Genomic DNA, 26,904 nt, shown 5'->3' with positions numbered 1-26,904 from the left:
CCATAGCAAAACAGTAGATTACAGAGTCCTTCAGAGCACAGGAATCACCTTCAAACTATGTGTTTGTTTTTCAAAATTCCACATGGAAACCAAGCACAACACCGGATATCGCTGAGAAATCTGTGCTGGGAAATACCAATGCAGCTGGGTCAAGGTACTCAGATGTTCTGCTGTCAGCCAAATCCAGCCTGCTTCATTATTTTACTGTCTTAGCATTAGCTATGACAGGGGATTGCTGTTATATGGGTCTTTTCTTTCTTGAAACGATAAAATATAATACTCAAAAAAGCAAATTAATTAGTCTTGTAGATTAATTTATTAATATCACTGAACACTATATATATATGCATATATGTCATTATGCAAAGGAGATTCTATAACAAATTTGTCTGGAGAAGCTCTTGTAAATCAGTCTGATCTACCCTACTATACATTCTGGGGGGTTGATAGTTCATACATTTTTTTTTTTTTAAATAAGTAGAAAAAGGCTCTTGATTTTTAAATCTCAAGGTAGACTTACTTACCCCAGTTGATTTATTGCTTGTAGAAGATTTATCTCTGGCCAAATGCACTAAAGATAACAAGCATCTCTCTGGAGTCCCTTGCTTGTCAACTGCAGCTTCTTCATCACTATCCATACTCCGGCTTAAAAGTCGCTCATTCTCAGAAGATGCATCATTTTCACTGGAAAACAAAGGATATGGTTATCTTAGTGAAGCCTCTCATGGGTTGACTCCAGTCTTCCTCTTTTTGCTTCCTGAGAGTAATGAGATAAAAGTGTTTTCCATGTTTAAAATGTCTTTCCTCTGAAATCCTGTGACTGTAAAGGCCTTCACCAGCCCAGTGTGTATGTGCAATGCCCACCAAGCTCCACAGTCACAGGTAGCTTGCAAGAATCCTTTCATAGAGGGATATTCCAATGAGGACAGTGTTTAGCCACCCTAATAATGTTACCAAGCAGGTTTGGCTGCTGGGCAGAGATAAGATGAGGAAAAAAAACTACCACACCATGCCATGCAGATGATGCTAGGGACAAGGTTTCCTTAAGGCCTGCAGCAGCTATTTTTACTCTTCCTGCCTAGAAAGGAAGGGGAACCTCAGTAAGGCCATGTGAGTGAGAGCTGCACTCAGGCCCCAGAAATTAACCTCTCAAAAGAGGAGATGGAGGCCAAAGAGCAGATGAATTGGCCACAGAGGGAACAGGGAGGACACAGGTGTCTCTTCACAGTGTATGTTATCATCTCTTAGAAAGCAGAGGGGGAAGAGCCCACTAAGGCATCTGGTCTTTGCCCTGCTGCAGCAACTTGCCAGCATACCCATCAAATTTGTTTATGTGTTCCACTGTACCAGGATGAATGATGACCATGTGGCTCCCCCATTTCAGTGAAACTGGCAATATATTTATCTTTTACCCACCTTTTGACAGCCTTAGCTGGAGTTGCTGTAAGTTTTTCAAACTCTTCTTTCTCAGAGAATATCACAACATTATCTGTAGAACAACAATTAGAGAAGTTTAAATTGGCAATAGGTTTCCAAACCAGTGCTTTGTGTCAGGAGTTAGTTCTGCTGGCAACCCTACTGACAAAATAAATCTCTCTGCTCTATTTTTAATTGCTATCAGAGGATTAAGTGACATTCTGGAAGCATAAAAAACTAGTATAGGCAATTCTTCAGTAAACTGATGAGGGTTTTATATACTCCAAAGGAGAAACTGTAATTAAGAGAAAAGTATTAGGAATATTTAAGCCCAGTGTTGTCTTGGATAGAAAAAGCAAAGCTAAAACAACTTGTACCTTGCACTTCTTTCTTCTCTTCTTGAGTGTTAGCCTGAGCTTCGACGTTTTTTACTGAGTGGCTCTTGCAACAGGCTAGAATATACAAATATAACACTAATTATTCTCAGAATAAATCTAGAATAGAATTTAGAATATTCTAATAGAATAGAATATTCTAAATTCTAAAATACCATTTGCAACTAGAATTTTACCTGGTGAACAATTACCTTGAGCAGATGGCTTTGTTTTCACAATGTAAAACATGATGATGAGGACAATGGCAATAGCCATTATGAAGATAGTAGACATAGCAATTATAAGAGCTGTAGCCAGATGTCCTTGTCCTGAAAGATCTGCTGGAATGAAAAAAATAAATGAAGGTGCAACTCTTAGGATCAGAGACTAGTAAACAGTTTGCAGTCTGCTCTACACATAGTTTGCATAATCCTTGAGTTGATCTGAGTCGTGGTTGCTTGTTAAGCATTGAAAAACTTAGTGTTGCATCTCAAAGGGAAGTTAATTAAAAATTTCTCAATATTTTGATATTTATGCATAAAACTAGTTAGTAGTATTCATTAAGAATATTTGATGGTATGATTTATCAGATACAAAGATGTGGGAAATAGTATTTTTATACGGGAAGCTGTACATAAGCGAGAGCAGAAGCTTTTGTAGCACTGCATTCTTGGAATCAGCGTTGCCAAGACAAAAGCCAGTAAATATAAAAAGGGAAAAAGAGCTAAAATGACTGTTGATAACTGTGGCCGCCTCAAAAGCTTTAAGTAAAAGGAGGACACAATGCACATGTAGAAAAATGGATGTTTTTCTAACAGAAACTTAAAAAACAGCTAAAAGGTGATTTTAAAATAAGCTAGGTGAAAAGATATTCAGAAAGAAAACTTGGATGCAAAAGGCTAGAATTGAAAAGGTGTGAAAGGATGCAGAAAATTACAGATATGCTAAAAGGCATGAAAGCTTTAATTTCTCTGAAAATGTGATCCTAACAGTCATGTTTTCAGACAATACCAAGAAGAACAGTATTGTCAGTACCTTATTAACTGCATCTTTCTCATTTTGTCTTCTCAGGTTCAAAACTTTTAAAAGCCAAATGATCGTGCTGGAGAACTGTTTATGTTACTTCAATAAGAGACTGACCATATTTGTGCATGAAGTTATTTTCACCATACTAAGCTAAGCTTTGCTGAGGCAGAGTGCTATTTCTGTAAAGCTACAAATAATGAGCTAAATTTATTGTTGGCATCACTGGGTACAGCTCAAATCCTTTTTATGTTCAGCTGACAAACAGCAGTGTTGATTAACTGAGAAAAAAAAGAATTCTGAATTATTTCTAATAGCAGTTCTAGAAATCTGGAAATAGTGACAATGAAAATAGCAACAGATATTTTCAGTTTGGTTGCACTTTGCTGATGCCCTTTTGAAAACAAAGAGTTGTTAATTTAACTCCGTGAGTGCATTCTTACCTTTGTGAGCATGCTGGTAAGGTGAGAAAGTGCTTGTGCCAGACGTGCTTGGGAAAATGGCTGAAATGCCAGAGTTAGAGCCTGCACCTGCAATATAAACAAAAATGCCATAAAATTCCATTGTTACTTTGTCCAGTCAAAGGAATAGTTTGGCTCAAGGAAAGAGAGCATTTACTTGGCTTGGTCGCATTCCCATTTATTAGCAAAGGACCAAAGAACCACTTGCTCTTTGAGATGTCCCTAATCCCAAAATGTGTTACTGATACACTGAAAGCTGGATTACAGACCATGTTTGTGCACACTATCCAGAAGGATTGAAAGTCAAACTCCTGAACAGATATGAACTCAGATGAAAAAGCCAGCTGTTACACTTAGATTCCCATGTTATGGATCTGTCCTGGGTAGCAGAGAGTTTTCCAGGGTCCAGCTGATTATTCAATTTACAGCCCACTCCAGTATTTGCAACTGCAGACTGAGACTTAGCTGGTAGATTCATCAAACTAGTGCATCTCACAGCAGCCTTCACCAGCAGCATCACTGTAAAGCTGGTATGCAAACCCTCATGACTCCACTGGAAAATCTGGGGAAGGTGAGAAATTATGGTGTTGGTTGCTTTTCTGTTCCATGGAGCTGTACTGTTGTAAAAGAGAATTTTGGAATTTCCTGTAATGTAACTGGGCAGTATGTGTCTTATGATCTCCTGTCAGTCCAAATTCTATATTCTGGGGAGTCCAAGTCTATATTCTGAGGAGAGTGAAAATTCACTGAAACAATAAGTGAAGAAGTTATAGGAAAACTTCATCCTGTCAGAGGGATGAGATTGTCCAATAGGGGTTTCCAGGTCTAAATTCTACAGTCAAGGTTAAAGTTAGTCTTTCACTTAGTGTCATGCACCAAATTTTCAAAGCATTAAACCAAGTAATAAAATAACATATTTTGACAATAGCAATCAATAGTGCATATTATTTGGAATAAAGCTGTTTATGGGAATGCTTTTATATAGGTGTTTGCACAGTATTCCAAAACAGAACAAAAATATTAATGTTGGGAGTAAGTGTTATCTTCCTTCTCAAATGAACTTTAATGCCATTGGTTAGTATATAAGGCAGCTACTATCAACAGACCCTGAAAATAATTTTCTGTCTTGCAGGAAGTACGAAATTCCTCCTGCTTTGTATTAGTTGTCTGTGGAAAAAGTCCAGTGATAATTCAGTTCAGCAGTCTTAAAAGCAAAAAGCTGTCCCAGTCATCTGGTAAGATGTGCACAGCACATGGCTCCACAAGCTGCTTTGGCAAGAAGAGTAGATGAGAGCTCACTGTGCACTTCTTTTGACCAAGTAAATATTCAAACAAATCAAATCACCAGGTAAATGTGACAAGAAATCAAGAATACTCTGGAATGGTCTGAGAAATGTTCTATGATTAAGAACAAAGCAATATGCACATTCTTCAAATGAAGACAGTTTATTTTTTTAAAGAAAAAAGAAAGTATTATCTCAAAAAAAGTCTGCGTGCTGTGAATGAGAAATGTTCACCTAAAGAGGCTGCAAAGTATGAGTTGCAGGTGTCTTCAAAAGAAATTTTCTCTAACAATCATAAAACTTCTTTTAAACATCATTTGTTGGAAGGAAATTGATTAACTCATTATAATTGGTATTTTTCTAACTGAATAAGGGTTTTCATTAGGTTTTAAATATACTAGTTTATTAATTCAGATGCATTTTGTATTTTGCAAATGAAGGCTAAGACTTATTACATAAGTCTTGCCTCTGGTCCTTTCTCTTTGACAGATTTCTTTCTAAGAAGAATTAGTTATGAGCTCCAGAAATTGCAATTCAGTAAGACTATCTAGGGATCAGTAAATGAAGCTGTCATCTGCATGTAGTGGACATTAAAGACAGGTAATTTGTAAAATTTTCAGCAATTCTTCACAAAACTGAATTGAATCATCCTTGGTCATGACCTCTGTGTTTACTCATCGTGGCTGGACAACAGAGGAAATTTAGCAAATGGCCAGAGCTGTGGCCTGATACTTTCCTTCATGTTCATGCACAGACATCAGGCTTATGTCTATTCTTGCAGCCCCCCTGGCAAATCCAATTACAGCCAATTGGAATCCTGCATGGTCCTTGCAAGCTGCAACAAGTCAACAATAGCTTCTCTGACACTGCCCCTCAGTGAGCACAGGCAAGCTGTGCTGCTTTGTCTGCCTGGAGTTCAGCTAACAAGCTTCAGCTCATCTCCCCAAGTGAGTTTTAGCAAACTTGCTTCTCTTTTCTTTCACTTGAAACATGAATGAATTGAAATATTTCTGCCTAATAATCTTTCATTGTCTTGGTATTGTTAACTTCATGTTTTTCACCCATTTGTGAAAGGAAGCAGAGCCTTTCAAAGTGGGAAGTCAGGCAGCAGCAAGTAGCACAGGAAGGGTAAGGAGGAAGGTCACCACTCTCCATTCAGCATCATCATCACACTTCACCCAGCTCCACCCCACAGCAGGGCAGGGTGTGCTGCCCACAGCAGGCACACACTGCACAGCACAGCCTCTCCTGTGCTCAGCAGGGAGAGCCTTCAACCCCAGAGCCCATGGGCACAATGTCCTCACATGGGAATGGAGCCACCTCCTTTGTTCCCTAGTGCTGGCATGGCAAAGTCAAGGCTGCACTAGACTGTGGTGGCCTTTCACACATGCCTGGGAGGGAGTTAGCTGTTACACATATATTAAGCCTACTGTCAAATTTAATAATTTGGCATATCCATTATGAGCCAAAGTTTTTCTTTAGATGTGGCTTAGAAGAAAGTGCCAATTCGTGCACCTGCACTACAAGAGGAACCAAACTGCCACCTTCTGTTGAATTTCAGTTTATATCCCTTTTGTATGAGTAAAAAGAAACTCATAGCTGCTGCTTTTTCCCTGTCAGCGCCACACCATAACTGCAATGTCAGTTGTTCCTGTGCACATCCAGTTTTGCATCCCAATCACATTATTAATTCTGTTTCCAATATAGATGACACATAATCTATAAAGACTTAGATATAGCTCAGGCAGAGGCATCCTGAGGTGTTATAGAACACCATATGGAAGCAACTCTATTTTTTAAATAAAGACCGATGGCTGTAATACAGCCATGCAAAAGAGTAGTTTATATTCCTAGACACCTGTATGTAATACTGCAGGAATGTGATTAAGAAATTAGGAAAGAAGTTGATCACTGGTGGTTAGTCAACTTTTGCATTATAGATGTTTTTATTCAAAAAAATTGTGATTTAGTTGTAACTTTCTTGGAGTCTAAACAATAAAAAAAATGTTCCATACTTATTGTTTAAAAGAACAATTGAATCTGTATTCACTTTTGAATGTTTGGGGATTTTAACTCAAAAGATAGCTTTAACTTAAATTACCATGCAGCTGCCTTTTGTTCTTTCAGGAAATGCTGGGCAATAAAATACATTTTTTGTTGTTGTTTCAATGAACCTTTCTGCTTTATGCAACAGACTATTCCAGTTGCTCTTGTATCTTAGGACAGAACTTACAGTAAGAAGTAACAACCAAAACTACTAGATTTATGAGCGGAGGAGGGGGAGAGCACAGGTAAAGGAGGTTTTACCACCAAGCCCCCTTGCAAGTGTTTGAGAGTGAATAAAATTTGGTGCAGTAGGAGACCATATGTGCCCCTGACATCTGTTGCAGTGGGTATCAGCTTACTGGTCCATTCAAGGAACTGCTGCTCACAACCAGCAACAGATTTTTGTGAGTCTATTTAATATTTAATAACATGTTATAAAAATCCCCAAAGTCTGTACACAACAGACTGTCAGAGTGATCATAAAATAAGACACATTTTAAAAACCTGGTGTCTGTATGTGTATCTATCTGGTGCTCTTGAGTGCAGCTTGCTTTCTCCTGATGCATCCCTCCTCTCCCAGGCATAGTCCAGCTGTGGATGGCACAGATGGACTGTGAGTGCCATCACTGAGATTCTTTTATGGGCTGAAGTAGGATAAAGCACACATGCAAATAAGTAACTATCAGTCTGAAATATGAGATGAAAAATAAATTATACTGAGTTGAAATTCAATAAAAGTAGACAGTTTATGGCTGACAAAGTTAAAACTGGATTTTAACTAAACATAGTCATAAATAATGACCTAGATATGTAGAAAGCAGGGGTCAGAACTTTTAAATAATGTAAATCTGTATTCAGGTACTTACTGGAAAGGTTTGCTTTCAAACTTAGGAAAACAACATTTCAAATGGAATGTCTGTGCACTTGGAAAGGCAGGCAAGCTAAAGCAGCTGGCAAAGCCAACCTGCTTTCTGAGGTGCCTACATATGACTTCAGTAACCAAACACAAACCATCTCGGAAAATATCACAAATAATAACAGATAACAGAACATATCCTAGGCACTGGAGGATTGCTTGAGTGATCTCTATTTTACAGAATACTATCAGTTACTCTGATATTTTCTGGAGTCACAGGTGGACACTTCAGTTAGTGTAGATAGCTATTACACCGGGAAGACCATGAAGTAAATTAATTCCTGAGAATTAAACTTCTGAAAATGATGATAGGAAAGTTCCCCCTGACTTTGTTTTCAGTCTGGTCAATCTCTCTGTAAGTAATCACATCACATAAACGGAATTTTTTTTTTCTGCTGTGCTTTCTATAATGTCTATAACTATTTTATTTCTCTCTCCTTTTGCCAGGGCAGGAAAGTGATGATGATTATAGGCCACATGGCCTTAATCTGACAATTTATTTGCATCTGTTGAAGTTTTTTTTAGGACTCCCTGGGAGCTGTAATCATTGCGCAGCACGGAAAAGTCATAGACAAACACTCCATGAACTAAGCCTCTGTCCAGGAATTCAGTGTTATCACCCCTCTCTCTGTGCAACATGAAGGGGATAATTGCTATTTAAGCTTTGCTGTCATGACTTTAGAGCATCACAAGGAAGAGAACAGACCTGCCTGGAGCTGGTCTCCCATTTCCCCGGCGTCCTGGTGGCCAGCCCATTGGAATGGGTGGTCCAAGGCTGCAGCTCTGCAGGTTTTTCAGCTCCTGAGCCCAGTCAGAGCAATCCTGCAGAGATCTGCAGTGCCTCCCATGGGCAGGTGATGCTCACTGTGGGAGCTGCAGCTCCAGCACCAGTGAAAACATCAAAGCCATTGTAGTGGTTTTATCTGGAAGAATTGCACCAGGACCACAAAACCTCCTGAGGGACACCTGAGCTCAGCTTTCCCAGCAGCTGAAGACAGCAAAGCCCACATTTTCTCCTCAGATCCCTCCCCTTGGAGGCTGATGGCTGAAGCTGGCCAATTTTATCCTAAAATTAGGTTCCTTCCTAATATGGACAAATCCTTAGGGAAGAACCAGGCCATTCCAGCAGAGAATAATAAAGCATGGCCTTCAACATTTCTCCCAGTAAACATGTGAATAGCAAATGGGTGTTCAGAGATCAAGCAACTCAAAAAAAAAAAAAGTATGTTAGTTCCAGATAACAAGCCCTATTTGCTTGTAGGCATAATTTGAAACAGAAGAGAAAAAGGTCCTGATGTTGATTGTATTACAAAAGGATAAAACTGGCAAGGAATGGAAATTAGTGATTCAAAGAATGGAAAGTTAAAATAAAATTCTCTGAAATAATTATTTTAACTAATAAAGTGGTTTTGGCAATAGACTTGTTTGTGTTAAGCCTTTCAGTTAAGGAAGCTGAGTTCAGAGTACACGGGTTTGGATGTGCCCCCCTGATTACTGCTCTTCACATGAAACATCAGTTGTTAGTCAATTGTTCCATCTCATCTGTTTAGTTATTTTTGAATTTCTAATGATACAATGATAAAAATATTATTTTCTATTTCTAGATGTCATTTGCTCTCTGGTATTTAAAAAATAGCGTGACCACATATATTTTCCTTCATCAATATTTTTCTTTTTTTAATTTTGCCAAGCTATCATTGGTAGGTGTGAGACCTAAAAACTTACAGGTTGGTTATTGTATCTCTTTTTATATATAAATCCAGCAAAAAAGTTGAGATAAAACAGCATGAAATATTTTATGCACATACTTATGAATATATACAGTAGATTTAAAAAGAAAACCCTCAATCAGTTGCTGAAGTTCTCTAGACCAATAATCTGTGAGTGGAAAAGGATTGGTATATTTGATGCAATTGTGTAAATTCAACTTCAAAGTAAGTGCTCCTAAAGTTAGTGTAGCAGGGTTTGATTTAGTTTTTCTACAACATTTTTGAATTGGAGTGACAAATATCAAAGTTTGAAGAGAAAGAGAGTTAATACTCATAACTGAGAGTTTCAGCTGCTAAAGGACAAAATCTCTTCCAGCCATAACTGTACCTCTCTGCAAGAGAAACTCCATATATGGCTAAATCTTCTGTCTCTTGCATATACTTTTACACTGGATAAAAGAGAAAGAAAACAAAAAAACCACCCTACATAGAGGCCTGAAGTGACTCCAGTTCCAGAGGTGTTGATGAAAAATCCAGCACCATTAACTGTGGGAAGCCACATCTTGGTGTGGTTTGGTGTTCATTACCTTAATGGCTTGATTTACATGGAAAACCTGCTTCCCTGTCTTTTGCAGTGCTGTTATTTATCACAGAGGTATCAGATCCCCATTTATGCCAGCAAGGGGCATTGATGGCTCACGATCTGCCTCAAGCACAGCTGAAGCTCTCACACCTTTGGCATTTCGCACTGTGCTCCTCTGTGCTCAGCACAGAAGCTCCTGCACAGGAGACTCGAGGGAGCTGCATGTTGAGAGGTCAGAAATCTGACACAGCTGTTTCACAGTGCACAAGGTGGGGCAAACTGGAGACTCTATGGCGATGTTCCCCTTCACAGTAAGAAACAGCTTTCCTGCTACACAGCACACATTGCTATGCTCATGAGCGCACAGCCCTTTCCCTTGTGTGCCCACTGCCCACAGGCTCCCACTGAAGCCTGTTATTCCTCCCAGGCTGCAGAGCTGTTGCTCCCATCCTTCAGAGCAGTGAGATTTTCAACACCATAAACTAGTGACACGTTTGCCTCAGTTAAACCTCTGGCCTCTGTGAGTCATCTCCCTTCCTCCCTCTCTTTTCCATGATATTTTGTGCTATTTATGTCTCAAGTCCTTTGAGAGGGAAAAAACCCCAACAAGGTGACACGGGCCCATCAAGGAATTTCTTTCTCACTTCCAATCCTTTTTACACTAATATTTCCAGATGCTGGGGCATGGGATATTCATCTTGTGTCCTTGGCCATTTCAAGTTTTATTGACTGCACATGAGCTGAAAGATATTTGCTTATCCTTTGATCAAACCCAAAGACTTTTCTGCCAGATGAAATGTGTCATCAGACAAATTCCCTGAGCAAGTTTCCATGCAGGGGCACATACTCCTCGACTTGGCCATCTGTAACACATAGTCCAGGCACTTCCCCAGCAAGGAATGTTTACAGCTAAGGAGAGCACCATTGTTCTCCCATCCTGTCTCATTGAGTTATCTCACTTTCACCCTTCTGGTTGTCTTCCCTGTGTGGGTGGGAGCAAGTGACTGGCTGTCTGGGGCTGGACTGTCAGCTGGGGTTAAACCACAACCTTCCTACCCTTGTGTTCTCACTTACTTCTGCACCTCCTTCCCCTATCTTGCATTTGGGTCCTCCCTAGCACCCTTACCTCACCTCCTGAACAGATGTTATCTCACCAAAACCACACTCACCCTGCCCTTCACCCACTCCCACTGTCTTGTGCAGAAGGGCAATGCCAGGGCTGGGTGGATTTCTGCAGCCAAGTGGGATGAGCGGCTGTACAACAGAGCAGTACTTGGCATGCAGACTGCTCAGGGAGATGCCCCTGGACTGCTGCTGCTCACCAGGAGCTCTGTGGGGTGCTCATCATCCCCTGGCTCCTCTGAGCTCTTAAACTGTAGGAAAGTGGTAGATGTTCATGTCCTCTCATCCTTTAAAGAGCAGCAGTGATATACAGTTCTGCAGCATCTGAACAAAGCAATCGCTATTTATGTACATAAATAAATGCTCTGGGACTTTCAGCCTCTGCTTTCAAATCAAGCAGACAAAACACTGCAATTCCTTTTCATGACAAAGGTTTCTAAAAGAAGAGAACATGAACAGGATTTTGGTTTTAGGGGCATCAAGTTTTACTGGGGAACTACTCATTTTTTTCTGTTTGTTTAGGTTTTTGTTGTTGTTGTTTAGTTTTAAAGCTTTTTGTCCTGATCTTCTCCAGATTCTCTGAGGGGGTGTCAAAGTAATTTGGTCATTCAGAGACAGCCTAATATTTTTCCTTTTCCTTTTTTTTTTTTCTCCTCACTTTCTTTTTCTTTTTCTTTGCCCCCTAAAGGAGACAGCAGTTTTCTGGGGGGTTGCCTCTGCAGGACAGTGGTGGTGTGAGCTGTCCCTCTCCTCATGACATGAGGATGGATAAGCCATTGCACTGTACAAGCTATGCAAACAAACAGGTGTCACACACACATTCATACATGATTTCCTCAATTAGCAAACTACAGACCCTTTTGTCAGTGAAATCTACAGAACTAATTCTCTTATCAGTGCTGACCATCAGACATCAGTGTTAACCCTCGAATCACTTTGCAGCAACAGGATATGAAAAGGTGTGATGCCCTTTTACTCCTACAAATTACAAATCTACAAATCGTCCCATGTTTTCTTCACAGGTGAACTGAAACTCAATTAAAAAAATGCATAGACATGGGATTTTTCTGGACCTACTGTTTAAGTAACCCTCATAAATCCTGCATGGGATCTCTTAACAGATGCAAAATGGAGAACAAATGAGCAATAGTAGATCCTAAAATAAAAGATTCTGATTATTCCTCAAATGATAAGCACTCCCTCCCTTTGTTGGCAAGGCTAGCTGGAAGCAGAAATTGCTTAAGTGGAGCTGGGTTTATTGTTTGAACATAATTATCATCACGGAAAGATTTCACATTGAGTTTCCAGATGATTTTAAGTCAAAACCAGATGAAGTGCATAGAAACAGCAGAACACTCACATTCCTTGGTGTTGGGAGGTGCCAGCAAGCACGAGTAGCAAACCATCCCGTAGATGTTCCGAGGTCTGTTTTCCAGCATGTAGTAACTGCAGCGAAGGGCAAGAAGAGGCAAAACAGTGTAAATTAATATGATGTGACTGAACATGTTTCAGCAGCAACCAATTATATGGAGATAAAATCATTTAAAAAAATTTTATAAGCAATCTGAGGCAAAGATTATTCTTTTTTTTTTAATTGCCTGAATAGACACTGTGTTTCTCTTCTTCCTTTCCTCCTAAAATGTAATTAATCAAACATCTAGACATGACAAGAAGTGGTAACAGTGCCTAAAACAACATTAGTCTCCCTGCTGAGTTCAAGCTGCAGTTTAGAGCATGCCCTGAAATAAGATTTTTCAAAGAGAATTCAGTTTTTTGAAGCAGTAATCTTTCAAGCAAGACCACCAGTTGGATATGGTTAGCCAATTTTACTCACAAACACCGTAAGAATAATCTCTGTAATCTTAGAACCAAATCTGAGGTGGATCATAATAAAAAATATAGGAAAAAAATACCCTCACAGGGCAAGGCAGATTAGGTTTAGCAGGTTTGGTTCATGTTTTAAAATTTCCTTGCTGTATTGTTTATAAATTAGTCCTTGATAGTGGAATTACAGTGTGAAGGAAAAGTTTTCATAATTTGGACTTCTGAGCTGCTAATAAAGTTAGTGTTGAAATATGGTAATTGGCTACTCAAGAGCTGGATCCACATGCACCCTAATGAGTAATTACATCAGAATCATACATATGTCGATGTAACATCATACTGTTGATGTTGCAGATATGTCTTTACAAATCACTTGTAAATCACTACATATTTTAATGAAGAGATGAATAAATTCTTAATCTATTCTGTGTAGACAGGAACTCAACACTACAAACATTTTATGCAACTGGGGATCTCTTTTCTGCTCTTATATACTTGCCTATGCATGTCAAGTATGGGGTTTTTTCCTGGAAAATGTATGCATTGTTAGGAAATCACTGCTGAAACTGTCCATCAAAATCAGTTGGTGTACTATGGAGTGACAAATAAGAGATATAGGTCCAGGGAATGGAATACACAGAGATGCAAAGGGGAAATAGGGACTGGAGCAAACTCAGAGAGCAGGGGAACTACACATGGTTCCTCATTTCTTTCTTACTGGTTTTAAAAGATTCACCCTCACTTCATCCTTCAAATGTCTATTGCGCCCCATGGGCCACTCCACCATTCTCTCAAGAGCAAAACTTCATCTTTCTTCCCTTACGGGGCCTATGTCATTTTAGGTCACAAAGCAGTTAATAAATACACAGGAAAATGCTGCCAAACCACAAAACAAAAGAGTGGAAGCCCAAAGATACATATAAATCTATGAAGAAAAATACAGAACAGTTAGGATCCACAGTCCAATAGCTGTGTTGGTTTAGGAAAGACAAACAATCCTTCTGACAATTAATTAAATCAAGCTGGTGGAAGAATTCTTGGTTTTCAACACAATGCAGAATGGTGGAGGACATGTAAAGAAAGCTGAAGAGGATGCTCATGGTAGGCAACCATTCACTCATGTGAGTAGGAAACTCTGCAGCTGCAAGCATTAGTGACTCACCCCCATGAAGTACTGGCAACAGACTTGTGTTTCTGGTTACTTTCCAAAGCACCAGATATTAAAGGTAATGTTGGAGATATGTGATAGCTTTATATCACCAGCTACAGAGAAGTGACCCACTAATGACAAAATAAAATTTCACAGTATCACTCTTCCACTATGATATTTATTCTTTCTTTCCTTGGCATCTGCCAGGCTCAGGTTTGGAGGGGCTACAGGCAAAATCCAAGAATAGAGGCTGGACTGAAAACTGGACTTGTTTTCCTGTTTGACACCATACTGGCGTATCTTGGGCTAAGCTTGGTGGTGTCATTGCAGACTCAGGGACTTGGAGCCAGATTTAGGCCTGCCCTCCCACCATAACAGGGAGCCTGGGACTGTCTGGGGCAGGAGACAGAGAGGGGTGGGTGCTCTTCTCAGCAGGGGTTGTTCTGCAGAGAGACATCAAGGAGGAGTATCCTTGGTGGAGGCATCTGCTGCCTTATCCAGAGCAGCAAGGCTGGCACTTAATTTCATTAGAAATTCACTGGCTAAACTTTTTCATGCAGAAACAGAGGAGCATTCACTCCTTCTCTTAAAGCCTCTCAGAGAACTGACCCTGCATTCGCTGTAGCCATGGACAAACACATGAAATGGGGAAATGTCAGTAGCAGAGGCATTTCTGACTGCATTTAAAAAGAAAATTATCCTATTGCAATTCTACCTTGTAGGGGACTGGAGACTTACCCCAGGCTGAAAATAGGTGCTGGGACAGCATAAGGAATATGTATTATTTGTACTTGACCTGTTCTTACTCCTTATGGCCACTGCTGAATGAAGACAGACGACCAGGCTAGAGGGACCCTTGCTGTGACCTGCCATTGCTGCTTGTAGTTGGCTGTGATCTCAGTCTCACTCCAGGAACACCTAATGGATCACCCCATTGAGGGAAATAGTGAGTCACACCTAATTTCCACATTCTTAACCTGTCTATTTGGCATGATGGAAGAGCTTCTGGGCAGGGAGCAGAGGACAAAGCCTGCAGTGTCCCAGGAGGTTCAGTCTAGGTACCTCTAGAGTTCACTGGCAACTGGACTTTGGTTTTGAGGATCACAGCTTTGGAACTAAGTCTTTAAAATCTCCTGTCCTGCACACTTCCTGTGACATGACAGTGTTATTTCTGTTTTATATGAGAGGGAACACAAAGAAGCAGTGGATGACCTCCTCTCTTGTACCAAAGGCCTCCTTCTTCCCTAAAATTGGTCATCAGTAATAGTGGAAAAAAAAAAGAAAATAGAAGAAAAAATATATCATTATCCAGCACCTATTTTAAGATAAAGTACAAAGGATGGCTCTTGTAACCCCTGGGAAAGGCTGCCACTTCAGCGGTATTTTGTTTGAAAACTTTGGTGCAGAATGTGCCATATGCTTATCTTTTCCTCAGGCTTCTTTACTGAGCAGGTGAAAAATAGCATAGGGATGAGATGTCCTTAAGTGCAAAGAGCAGCATGTGGGCTGGGCAGGTCTGCAGTGTGCTATGGAAGCAGTCCTCTGAAAATGGAAACCTTGTTTTTAATCCCTCACATCCGCTCAGGGGCTCTCTGAGGTTTACTGCCCAGGCAAGGGAGCACCCTGCCAGTGCCACTCACCCTAGTACCTGGCTGTCCCTGTGGCACAGGGGACAATAAGGACAATGAGCTACTCACCAGCTCTCTGCTCTGACACACAGGCTCTGCATTTCACCCACCAGCACCCAGGAGCAAACTCTGAGGACTCTAAGTAGCATGAGGAGTCAGGGCAGCTTCAGAGCTTGTTTTAGCTCATGTTTAGTTTATCTAGAGAATTCCATCTATTCAAGCTTGGACTGAGAGGGTGTTTCTCCTTAACTGCTGGCTTTGCCAAACAATCCCAGGACCTGAGCGTTGCAGGAGGAGCGGCACACAGCCAGATTCCGGCAGACCAGTTTCTGCTACAGGCTACACCTGTGCAAACACGATGTTTTGAGATTTCTCCCCAAGCACCAGCTGTGCAAGCTGATTATTTTCAGCCAGCACCCTGCTCCCACCTGGGTAACCTCATTAGTCCTGACAAAAATTACAAAACAGCAACTGTGACCACTATTTAAGTTTCTTGCTCTTTATGATATATGAGGGGAAGTCAAGAGAGAGCTTTTTCAAGTCACATCATCAGTCTGTTTGGCTGGCAGCTAGACAAGTCCTTCATTTTATTTGTAAACTGTGAAAATTTCACAAAGACTTACTGATAAAATAAACCTGTAAGCTTGCAGGGCCTCTTTAACAGGGCTTCCTGTGCTATAAGGATTGTGGGTTATACAGCATCTGCAAACTTCACAAAAGCCAAATGTCAGTAGGAATTACTCTCTAAACCAAAGAGGAATAGTGGCAGAAACTGAAAAGGTATGTAAGGAGAGGTTGTATTTTAGAGTATTTACTCACCCTACAAAAAAACATCAAGAATGCATGTGTATGCTTGGGTTTGCAGACTTTCAGATGTAATATTGTCAAGGACATACATATCCAATGTAGCAATTTCTTTCTCACCGTGATTATGAGAATTATACTGAGTGTAAGAGACCATTACAAAGATGGACTTAATAAACAGCACCTATTTTAAGCCCCTTCAGCCAGCCCTGAAACTTGTTTTGACTCTGAACAACACTACACACACTACATTAACAGCTCCTCAGTCTCCACTCTGTTTTGTAGAAAGGGACCCGAGAGACTAAAATGCCTTGGTAAATCTCAGTGAACAGCCATGTTAGCTAATACTGTCAACTACTGACAAATGTGCCAGCTGTTCACATCTGGAGAGGAGTTATTTTATGCCCCTAAACATGCTGTAGTGCCAGCATAGACCCTACAGGGTATTTAGGTGCTGTCATGCAGCTCATATGTAGTAAGGACTTAGAAGGTGGCCCACTGAAGCTACAGCTGGAGGCCAAGCTGGATTTCTTCACGTGTTTAAAATGGCACTGCACAGCTGTGCTTGTTCCCTTTCCATTTCTAGTAAGAGGAAAAAGTTTTCTAGTTGTTCCAAACAGTGACATTTCAGTAAGATTAAAAACATCTTCTTTAGGGTCCCTTCCAGGCCTAACTATTTTATGATTCTGTGTTTATTAAACTCACCAATGCTTTTAAAACATTTAAATGTATTGTTTTAGCAGAGATGAAAAAGCATAATTTACCAGTATTGTACCTACAGTCAGCTTTGACATGGAGAGGCTGTCAGAGATTTTGACATTAGAAAAGTATTTCCCAGTGCCTTGGGCAGAGCAAAGGTCTGTGGATAATTCCTTACCCTGGGAGACAAGGACCACACTCTGCATCATTCTCCTGATCCCCAGGTGTCATGACTGTGGCTCGAAAAAATCCCTCGCAGTCCTTGTGCCGTCTGCATATCTGGTACCCTCCTTTGGAAAACTTCTCTGAAGGGCAGGGGATGCAGCCATAGTCCTCATCTTTGGTGCCATATCCACATGTCTGCAACAACACAGTCGCTCAAAAGCAATCTTGTGCTGCACACCAACTTCTAGCAAAAGAGAAGCTCACAGCCTGCCCCGTTGGCCTTGCAGCACAAAGGGAGAGGAATCTGTCGTTTGGCCTGTTAGTGTCTATCCTAAAAAGACCATGCAGGGATAAAAGGATGCAGCATGCTGTGTGCTGGAAAGGCAGAAGGGGCGCTGGAGAATTATACTGTTTGTAAGTGGTCCCCCCAAACTACTTCTATCATAGTCCAGCAAATTGTGGAAGTGAATTTCAGCTGCTGCTTGGATAGAGAGTGAGCTAAAAATGGAAGAGTAGAGAAGACTCCTACAGGAGAAACACAGCTGCAGCAGGGCTATCAGCAGTTTCAGGCCAGGAGACCCCAGAGAGAATAGCCCAAAAGGAAATGTTTGGATGAGATTTTGTAACCTCTGAACTCACATGTCCCAGCTGAACATTACATTTAGATTAAATAAAACGAAACCAAACTGGTTATTCAAACATATTTGTTTGGGACTACCAACTATTGTGAAATGCTTGCAATAGGATGTTTATCCCATTAAAACCAAACAGGATTTCAGTAATTTTTTTTAATAGGCAATAATTATCTGCTGTAAATCAAATGGTTACTTAGGAATCATGATTTAAAATATTGCAGAAACAATCAAGTTCCTCTAGTGTCGAAATATCTTAGCAGAAGAGCAAAATTGACTTGTCAGTGTGAGGGACCAGCAAGCAAACCAGACTGACCAATTTATCACTCTGTGTTGGAATGTCAGCATCAGATTCTAAATAACTACTGAGATGAGAACAGACTGGCAGGGACTGTGTATGGAACTTCTACCTTTCCATTTTTACAGTATCCCTTGTAACAGACTGCTCCTGGGATATGGATTGCTGGTGTGCATGCAAGACCCTTCGCTCCCACGGCACACTGGGAGGTGTGAGTGCTCCTGCTTAGGCATCCACAGCCTTCCCATTTCCTTTCCTACCCATTATTCCACACAGCAAAGCATTTGGGTTTTTTGCATTTGGTGTCTGGTACACTCCCCCCAGCAGCAGAAGAAGCTGAAATTACCATGTAGGGCTCTTCACCGGGCTCGCACTTGGGGCAGTCGTGGCACATGCCAGTGGTCTGGTTGTAGTACTCGTTCTCACCACAGTTGGAGTATTCGGCACTGGCAGAGTACACCAGGGAGACCTGTCACCAGAGAGCATTCCAGAGCACTGTCACTTCCACTGCCATCGTCCTCCATGCCTCACCCCCTCCCCTCGCACATCTGCTGTGGTTCAACAGGTAGCAGGGCCAGCACTGCAGGGTGAAACACACCTCAAGCTCAGAAGCAGAAGTGGGGACACTATTTAAATGGAAGCAGATGCAGGTTTCAGCAACCTGGTAGTTCCAAGAGTTTCTCAGAGACTGACATTCATGCTTGTTGGCACTGCCACTCCTTAAAACACTGAAGGCCATGGTTCCTGACCTGTTAAATCACATGCTCTCCCACGCAGGCAAATGCCAGAGTTCACACCCTCATCACTCCCAGTTCTAATGAGCCTTCATAAATGTGACTGCAAGGGACAACTACAACAACCAGAGATAATGCACTGCCTCAGGCCTCAACCACCATAGGGCTGTGCTTCATGTGATAGCCAGGCTAACGTGCTCTTCCAGCACTTTCCGTCTCTGCTCCATCCTGGATCCTTCTCCTTTCCCCCGCTTCCTAGCAGCCACGGATTAAACTTCACATTCTCAGGTGTTTTATGGAATGAAAACGATCACTGCATTGAGGTTCAGTCCCCAGGTCATGTGTGGCTCTGCCACAATTCACAGGTGGTTATGAATAACCCAGGCAGAGTTAACCCTGTTATCTTTGCACACTAGAGAGACACGTGCACACAGAAATACCTACCATCAGGAAAGGGAACACGTGAGTCCATTTACGTTCACCCAGGTGAGCCATGCTTTCTTGATATTTTACCTGAAAAGATAGAATTGGTGATTGTTTATGAACATGAGTAAATATTTGTGTGTGTTGCCAAAATAAGAACAGAAGGGCTCATAAGCAGAACAAAGGTTACATGGGAGCAATGCCCAGAGGTCTAAACAAAGAGAGGGGGAGATGTGCACGTGCAGTCAAGCACACACACAGACACCACACCCCCTTACTGCACATCTCTTTCCTCTCTTTGAGAAGATAATGGCAGGAGGGGATCCAGTCTTGCCATATTTGCAAAAATCTGTGAAAGATGAGGAACCAAGTCTGAATTCTGGCACCTCTTGGCTTGCTGAGAAATCCTCCCATGGAGGAATGGAGGGCTGCATCTGACCACAGAAATGAAGCAGCCTGGCTTGTGTCCACACCAATTAGTGCTTGACCACAAGACATCAGGTTTGTCTGGGAGAGATCCGTACGGAAGAGCCAAATCAGAGCCAGAGAGTGAACCAACAGCAAGCAGTGTGGGCAGTCAGGACACCAGGGCTGCACTTTCCTTGCTGGCTCCTGTGGATGCACTGAGAAAGCCCAGAGCTGCTTTACCTTCTTTAGGAAGCATCAGCTGCTTTTTGTTCTTGTTAAGCAAACTGCAGATTTAAGAAGTTAAACCCAAGAAGGAGCCAAACCTTATATTCAAAAAGCTATTGACACAGTTGGGAAAAAGAAAGGCTGAAATCAATGTTACAAACACACGTGCTAATTTATTTAGTTTTTTTAAATTATTAACTTTGAATAAGAGCTAATGTTCCACATTCAAGTACTGGATTTCTTTCTAAGGTGAAAAAAGAGACAGGAAAAGGAGCTCAAATTGGTTTCTTTAAAGCATGATACAACCTATTTAATTATATTGTTACAGCACATAATATGCCCTGGGGGTTTTAGAGCTCCAAATTGCAAGTGTTTGAGATACAGTTGCGACATTTTGCTCCTACCAGATGTAAAGTACTCTTTCAATTTTCCTTGTCTCAGACGCTGGGAGACTTTTAGCCTCTCAGCAGAGTACAATTACTGCTTTGTGCCACATTCGAGCATACAACTTACATGAGAGCAGTGCTCTCATCTGAGATAGCTGCTAACATTTACATTTTTAAACACTAAGTAGATTAGCAAAGATTATATCACTCCAGCATCAAGCTATGAACTTGCTTTATATGTTCCTTCCAGCAACTGGGCTAGCTGAGACAGGTAACTGGGTGGGTGGGTGGACAACCTGAATCATAAGTATATTCATTTGTGCAGGAAATTGCACTTTGAAACCTAGAAACAAAAGAGAATCAGAGATAAATTGTCCTAAATCTGGAGGTAAGAGATGGAAAATAGTAATTCCATTGTATAAAGTGTCAAACATGAAGTTGGAGGAAGTCTGTGGCAGTGCAGTTGCCTGGAAAGGTTCCAAGAATATTGTCTTAATGCATATGTTAACTGTATGTTAAACTGTACCCTAATTATAAAAGAGTTTGTTAGACCTTAGATATTAATATTATTAAGGCCTCACTGATACTGCTTAATTATCACATTTATTATAAATCTGGTCTGAGGCTGCTCAGAAACACAAATTTCAGCAGTAAATGTTGAATCTGTAACTTTACAGTAAGAGTCTATCTTACAGCAAAACCGTGCTTTCAGTTGCTTTCAAGCCACCCAGATGTTCTCTGTTTGAGGTACTTGTATGCAATCATAGCCAGATTTGAAAAATGGAAACGAAGTACAGCCCACTAATGTTCCATACAGTCTTCTTCATTTGGCATTTATTTACATAAATTGTTGAAAGTGTCAAATTATACATATATAAATAAAATATTTTTCTCTCTCCTAATATAAATATGCATGCGGGGTATGTTTTGTATGTAAACATACTTTTTTCCCCGCTGCATTCCTTCATTTTATGCAGCAATATGTCAAGCATATGGGAAATACTTCTTTTAACTGGAAAAAGCTATTTCAAAGTGCTAGATTAGAACTCCAGGGGAGGCTTTTCCCACAAATTGCAATATCAAAAAAGTTAAATTTTGGTATTCATCCTCCTATTCAAGTACACTGCCATAAACTGTCTGTGTTGTTTGTTTCTGTTGGTTTTATTTGATTGTTTGGTTGGGGGTTTTCCTCCTTTGGTGTTAAAACTCAAAACACTTATTTTATAACACTGGAGTGAACATGGGAGTGGGGGGAGGTAGATAAATGAAGTTTCTGGCAGTAGGGCCACAGGTAGTTACTCAGCTGGGGAGATACCAGAAGGTATCTACCAAGATATGCCAGGCTGCTCTTGGGCTTGCTGTCAGTTTTCAGGCATGTTAAGTTATATCTGCACCATGCTATCTGTCACTCATTAATCCCATCCACACAACAAAGGGTCTTCTAGTGCCGAAACTGCTTTTGTTTCCAGCTGACACTCATGAAGATACATTCAACCAGCCAGCTTCTGCCAATAAGCAGGGAAAAGAGTGACCAGACATTATGGCCCCTAACCATTAAAAAAAATTAGTTCTTAATTAATTATTTTCCTTCAGCTGAAGCAAATGACTTTCTCCTGTGGGCTGGAATGAAGCAGTGAGCAGGAAGGAGCTGGAGGTGTATTTTTTGCTGGGACTCTGGTATCGCTCCTAAGGAATTCGGGATCTCCGGCTGCTTGTCTGCCAAGCCCTGCAGAGATCCTGATTTGTGTTTTTGTTTGGGATGTGTGGGTGTCTCCAGAGAGGAGGTGTAAAACATAGATGGTGTCTTTGTGGATCAGGTGTGCAACACACAGCAAGTCTCGTCATGACTAGCGGGGGTTGCTAATTACAGCTATATTTGTCTTTTGGGCATATTCGTTAATAGCTGGTAAGAATATACCTGTAAGATGACAGGAAAAGGAAGACTATTTTCCCAGTGGCAACCACAGCAAGAAATGCTAGAGACTCCCTGTCTCAACTACTTTCCTGTCGATGCAAGGCAGAAAGTTGGGGAACAGAAATAAGATATGACTGGGACCCTATTACTCAAATATTTCTCCTCTCAGACCAAAAATCCTTCCAAACAGTCCTTGTGGTTTCCTATTAAGAATGGGTAGGTACAAATAAATAAGTAAACCAGCAGGTAGAAAATGTTTAGTTCATGCTGTCTAAACAAAGAAAAAGCATCATTCATTGTAGTTAGCCTTCGAATTCGGTAATTTACTTAGATTATTAGGTAGCACTGCCATGATTTATTTACAGCATCCATAATTATAATCAGAATGAATATATGAAATGTGCAAACAATGAGGTTACCACAGCTGGTGGACTAAGCCAAAACTCACAGCTTTCAATGGACGACCTTACATATTCTTCTAATTCTCTGACTTCAGTAAGTAATACAGTGGAAAAATAATTTCCCATCACAGACTTTTCAGTTTTTAAAATACAGTTGAAAAAAGGAAGAAAAAAAGCACATGAACTGAAGCACAGGAATGTTTCTCATGTAGACAGATGGGGGATTTTTCATATCTCTGTATTTCCTTAGTTTCATCATTGACATAGATATGCTTCAACGACAGAAGACAACCTTGTGGGAGGGAAAGGCACAACCGCTGTCTCAAACAACTTTGCCAATTCCAATAGGGCTATACACATTTCTTTTCTAGGGTTTCCTAAGCAGCAGTTTGGTTATCAGTGGCTAGGAATGTAATCCCTGAGTAGCTGGCAAATTGGTATCCATCATCAATCCACATCCAAGACCCCAGCTAACAACAGCAGAATGCGAGACAAAGGCTTTCATAGAAATAGAAGTGGGCACATTTAATGTCCTTCACAGGGCCACCAGCAAACCCAGCACTTGTCCTGAGTTCCCAGGATTTATGAGAAGAACCTCACAAACCACCTCTTCCACAGTATCACAGTTTTTTTGCATGAGCTCAGTAGATAATCTCTGTATGCTCCCGATGGTGCTAAATCCTTCTTAACAGAGATAAGCATATAATCCTCACTGCAGGGCCTCACAGGCTTCAGAGTTCAGCAGCAGAGTTCAGCCTGGCTCCAGACTTCTGAGAAAAGATACAGTCTGAGTTTTGCTTTCAGGAGGGAAGCCCATCACTGAATGACAGTGATGGCACTGCATGCTCAGGGACAGAATAAACTCAGCGAATAAAAAGTAAATGGAAACACAGAGATGATGGAAGAAAACTATTTTGCAGCCTTAATTACAGTTTGCATTGTTGTGAAAAAATATTGTACGGAATATTATTACATTTGTAGGACAACACCAGCAATACTGTTTCCCACTGTTTCTTTATCACTTTGACCTTGCAAATACCTTAAGAATTTCTTCAGAGAGATGTAAAAAGTGCTAAAATGATACAACTCTATTCTCCCTTTTTACCTGAAACATCAAAAGGCAGTGAGAACAGCCCGAGCTACACATAAAACTTTAATTGCCCAGTGATCTGGCAACCCTGTCAGAAAAATGATTGATTAATCGAGCACAGAAACAATACTTTTTCCAGTGGGAACAATATTGACAAGAGGAGACAAAAGATTCTTTAATTTGTAAATGGGGGCACTGTGTTTTGAGGACCTGGGGACAATCAAACCTAATGAAAAGCCATCCATCTCCTACAGGGTTGCTTATTTGGAAACTACATCTGGAAGTTGATATTTGAACCCATTTTTTCACCGTGCATAAAGACACGTGTCAGCTCTCAGGTAGGTGGCCCATCAACTTTATGAAACATTCTTTGGGGGAAAAAGAGGCTACCATGCTGGAACAAAGCAAAAGCAGGAAAGAAGGAAAGGCTTTTCTAACACACTTTGCACAACTGACACACATTTGTGCAGAAAGGGGGTATTAACAAGGTCTGAGAGGACCCTGGGGTTTCCCATAGTGCACACCCTGTTGGCTGGTACCGAGCCAGCTGTGCCCCAGCCCCCTTGCTGCTGGCATGGCCCTGATTCAGCCTCTCCCCTGGGCTGACATTGGTTTTACCTGACAGCAGCATCCCTTCAAAACCCAACCCTGCCAGGCTACTGGAGGAACACTGTGGTCTCCATTCCCACTCCAAAGCCCACTCAGGGCACATGGCTCACAGGCAACTCCTCTCTGTGCTGCTCCAAACCACTTGGGGATGTGAGAGGGGAGTGAGCATAGGATGGATTTTTGGAAAATGGTAATTAATTAATCTTGCAACCTGCCACCACAACATATCCTCATTAGTGATGTTCATGCTAGACAGACTGGTGTTCGGGTGAAGAAGTGATACTGAAGGGAAAAGGCACCCATGACCTCCTGCCATGGAGGCTACTGCAGTTGGTGACAGAATTTACTGAAATTGTAAATAGAAGTAAAGTCCCATGGTGACCATTCAACAATATTTTCTTTATAAAAACAAGAAAATATTAGGGCAAAAATGTGAGCAGGGATTTGCATCTCTCCCAGTCAAAAGGCTGCCCTGATCTTAGGAGAGGTTACATAGGCTCTTTTGCTTGCTTATGGGGTGTTTTACTTATTTACTAATTTACTATTTACTTATTTACTTTATTATTTAATAATTAATTTTATAAATAAATTTTTAAAAATTAAATACATCAATCAATAAATCTGTCATGTGTCCTGCTGCATAGTTAAGTAAAAAACCCCAGAAACTTTCTATTTCTGACAGATATATATACACATATATATATATATATATATACACACACACGCACACATATAGATACATACACACATACACACACACACACACACACACACACACACACACATATATATATAATGGAGAAAAAAATTCTTGAATGCTTTGGCCAGTCCCCAGAAGGATTCTCCTCAGTGGCACAGGCTTGCTTTCCACCTCTGCTTGTTTTTCTAAGGTGATTTCCAAGAAGACTTTCTGATTATTTTCAGCTCCTCCTAAGGTCTTCCAGCAAGTGCTACAACAGTCGTATTATTCCTTCTGGTTTCCTTGCTTAGGTATTTGTTTTCAGAGGGCTTGGGCCTTTCTTTTGAGAAGCACTGGCAAAGGTGGTGGTGCTGGGGGCACATTAGGCCTGCACCCCATCCTCCCCAGCAGATCTCCTGCTCCACCACCCAGGTGAGCTCACCCTGCTGCCAGCTCAGGGCTGCCAGAGGGCATCTGAGTTTTCCATGGAAATAGTGGGAGGATGAATCTTACATCACCATGAAAAATTGCAAGTGAACATGCTAGACTTCCCAGCCTAATACTTCTAAGATGAAAATTAATGAGCAGCAACACAGTCATTCACTGGATTGTCTCAGTGCCACATCTGCTCAATGCTCTCCTCATCACTATTTCCTAAGAATTTTCCCCATCCACTCCTACCCAAGGGACAGGAAACTTGTTTTTGGAATTTTGCTGCAAGGGGCAAGGTAAAACTGCTGATACGGAAACAATTTAAATTCAGAAGCTCTCCTGAGACGAGTATTGCTTTCCATTCGGAGCAGAAAATTAAAAGCTTATTAGGAAAGTACAAGCTACCAAAGTAATGATGGTGCTTTTCTAACACCTTTTCCTTTTTGCTGTGCTTGACTCTTCTAGATAACAAGTAGCAAAGTAAGAATAGCCTGAGTCTTGTTTTTCATTATTAGGACCAATAAGGATTTGAGCTCACACTTTGGTTACTTTCTCAGGGTCTGTTCCTGGGAGCTGCTGATTACCTTCAAAGAGCATAATATTTTAGAGGCTGATGATTTTTAGCACAGCGCAGACACTGTCATTCTTTAAATACAACAATGGTTGATTATTCTATTTATTTATATATTATTATTCAATACAATAATGGTTGAAATTTAGAAATACTTCACACGAAGGAACTGAGGTGAAATCCTGCAGTGACCATTGACAAAATTTATTGAAATTGTAAAGAGAATAAAAGTCCCATGGTGACCCTTCAACAAGTAATGTCTGTTCTTAGCTCTACAGTACATTTGCATTTCTTAACTAAAAGCCAAATATTGTCAGAGAGATCAACACACAGTTCTGGTTTTTCCATGGCTTACATGAAAACATCTGAATTACTGTGACAGGCACAGAGAATAGCAGCTGGGGTGCCGCGGGAGGGAGATGCAGCACAGCATGGTGGTGCCTCTGGAGGAACTGCAGAGCAGGTCCCTGCGTGGGGCAGGATGTTATCAGGAGGGTCCTGGCCACGGATTCTCCTTCCTTGTACAAGGGCATTAAACAATGGCGCAGCAGTTTCACTGATGGCAAAGGTAATGGAGGAAGTATTATGTCGTGGCCACGTATACTTTGGTCCTTGATATTAGAGTCCCAGAAAAGCCTCGTTTGTCAATGGGCCTCTGTCTCACAGACAAAGGAATACGTATGCTGCCAACAGACATTAAGTTTTTTATTATTCTACTTTTTACATAACTGTGTTTGAAGGGGACTTATTATTTTTGTAAACTAAAGGCTGGCTGCATTTAAATTCAAAGCTGCATCCCGAGCTGCCCGGGCCACCATTGTTGGGAAGAGCAGGGAGAGAGAGCAGAGGAGGGGAAGCTCTCCGCTGGGAGCGGGGCCCACACAGCGAGCAGGCGCCG

The 26,904-nt window shown here is 41.0% G+C and overlaps 1 protein-coding gene across 2 annotated transcripts in view; it reads right to left on the bottom strand.

Moving 5' to 3' along the window:
• EDAR (ectodysplasin A receptor) overlaps positions 1 to 26,904 on the bottom strand; it is a 71,822-nt gene that overhangs the window by 6,290 nt on the left and 38,628 nt on the right. The window contains exons 2-10 of one of the 2 annotated variants that reach the window (XM_005419978.2): positions 19,312 to 19,380; positions 18,480 to 18,602; positions 17,217 to 17,398; positions 12,294 to 12,379; positions 3,257 to 3,343; positions 2,003 to 2,131; positions 1,794 to 1,868; positions 1,417 to 1,489; positions 525 to 684 (exon numbers count right to left, since the gene is read on the bottom strand). In XM_005419978.2, coding sequence (XP_005420035.1) covers positions 525 to 684; positions 1,417 to 1,489; positions 1,794 to 1,868; positions 2,003 to 2,131; positions 3,257 to 3,343; positions 12,294 to 12,379; positions 17,217 to 17,398; positions 18,480 to 18,602; positions 19,312 to 19,362 — 966 coding nt within the window. In that variant the 5' untranslated portion in view covers positions 19,363 to 19,380. The remainder of the gene's footprint in view (positions 1 to 524; positions 685 to 1,416; positions 1,490 to 1,793; positions 1,869 to 2,002; positions 2,132 to 3,256; positions 3,344 to 12,293; positions 12,380 to 17,216; positions 17,399 to 18,479; positions 18,603 to 19,311; positions 19,381 to 26,904) is intronic. The other variant, XM_005419979.2, reaches the window with a different exon arrangement.

This window comes from Geospiza fortis, unplaced genomic scaffold (genome assembly GCF_000277835.1).
Source record: "Geospiza fortis unplaced genomic scaffold, GeoFor_1.0 scaffold192, whole genome shotgun sequence".
Lineage (NCBI taxonomy): Eukaryota > Metazoa > Chordata > Aves > Passeriformes > Thraupidae > Geospiza > Geospiza fortis.
Note: the sequence above shows the minus strand (reverse complement) of the source record. Positions and strands in the feature narration are given on the sequence as shown.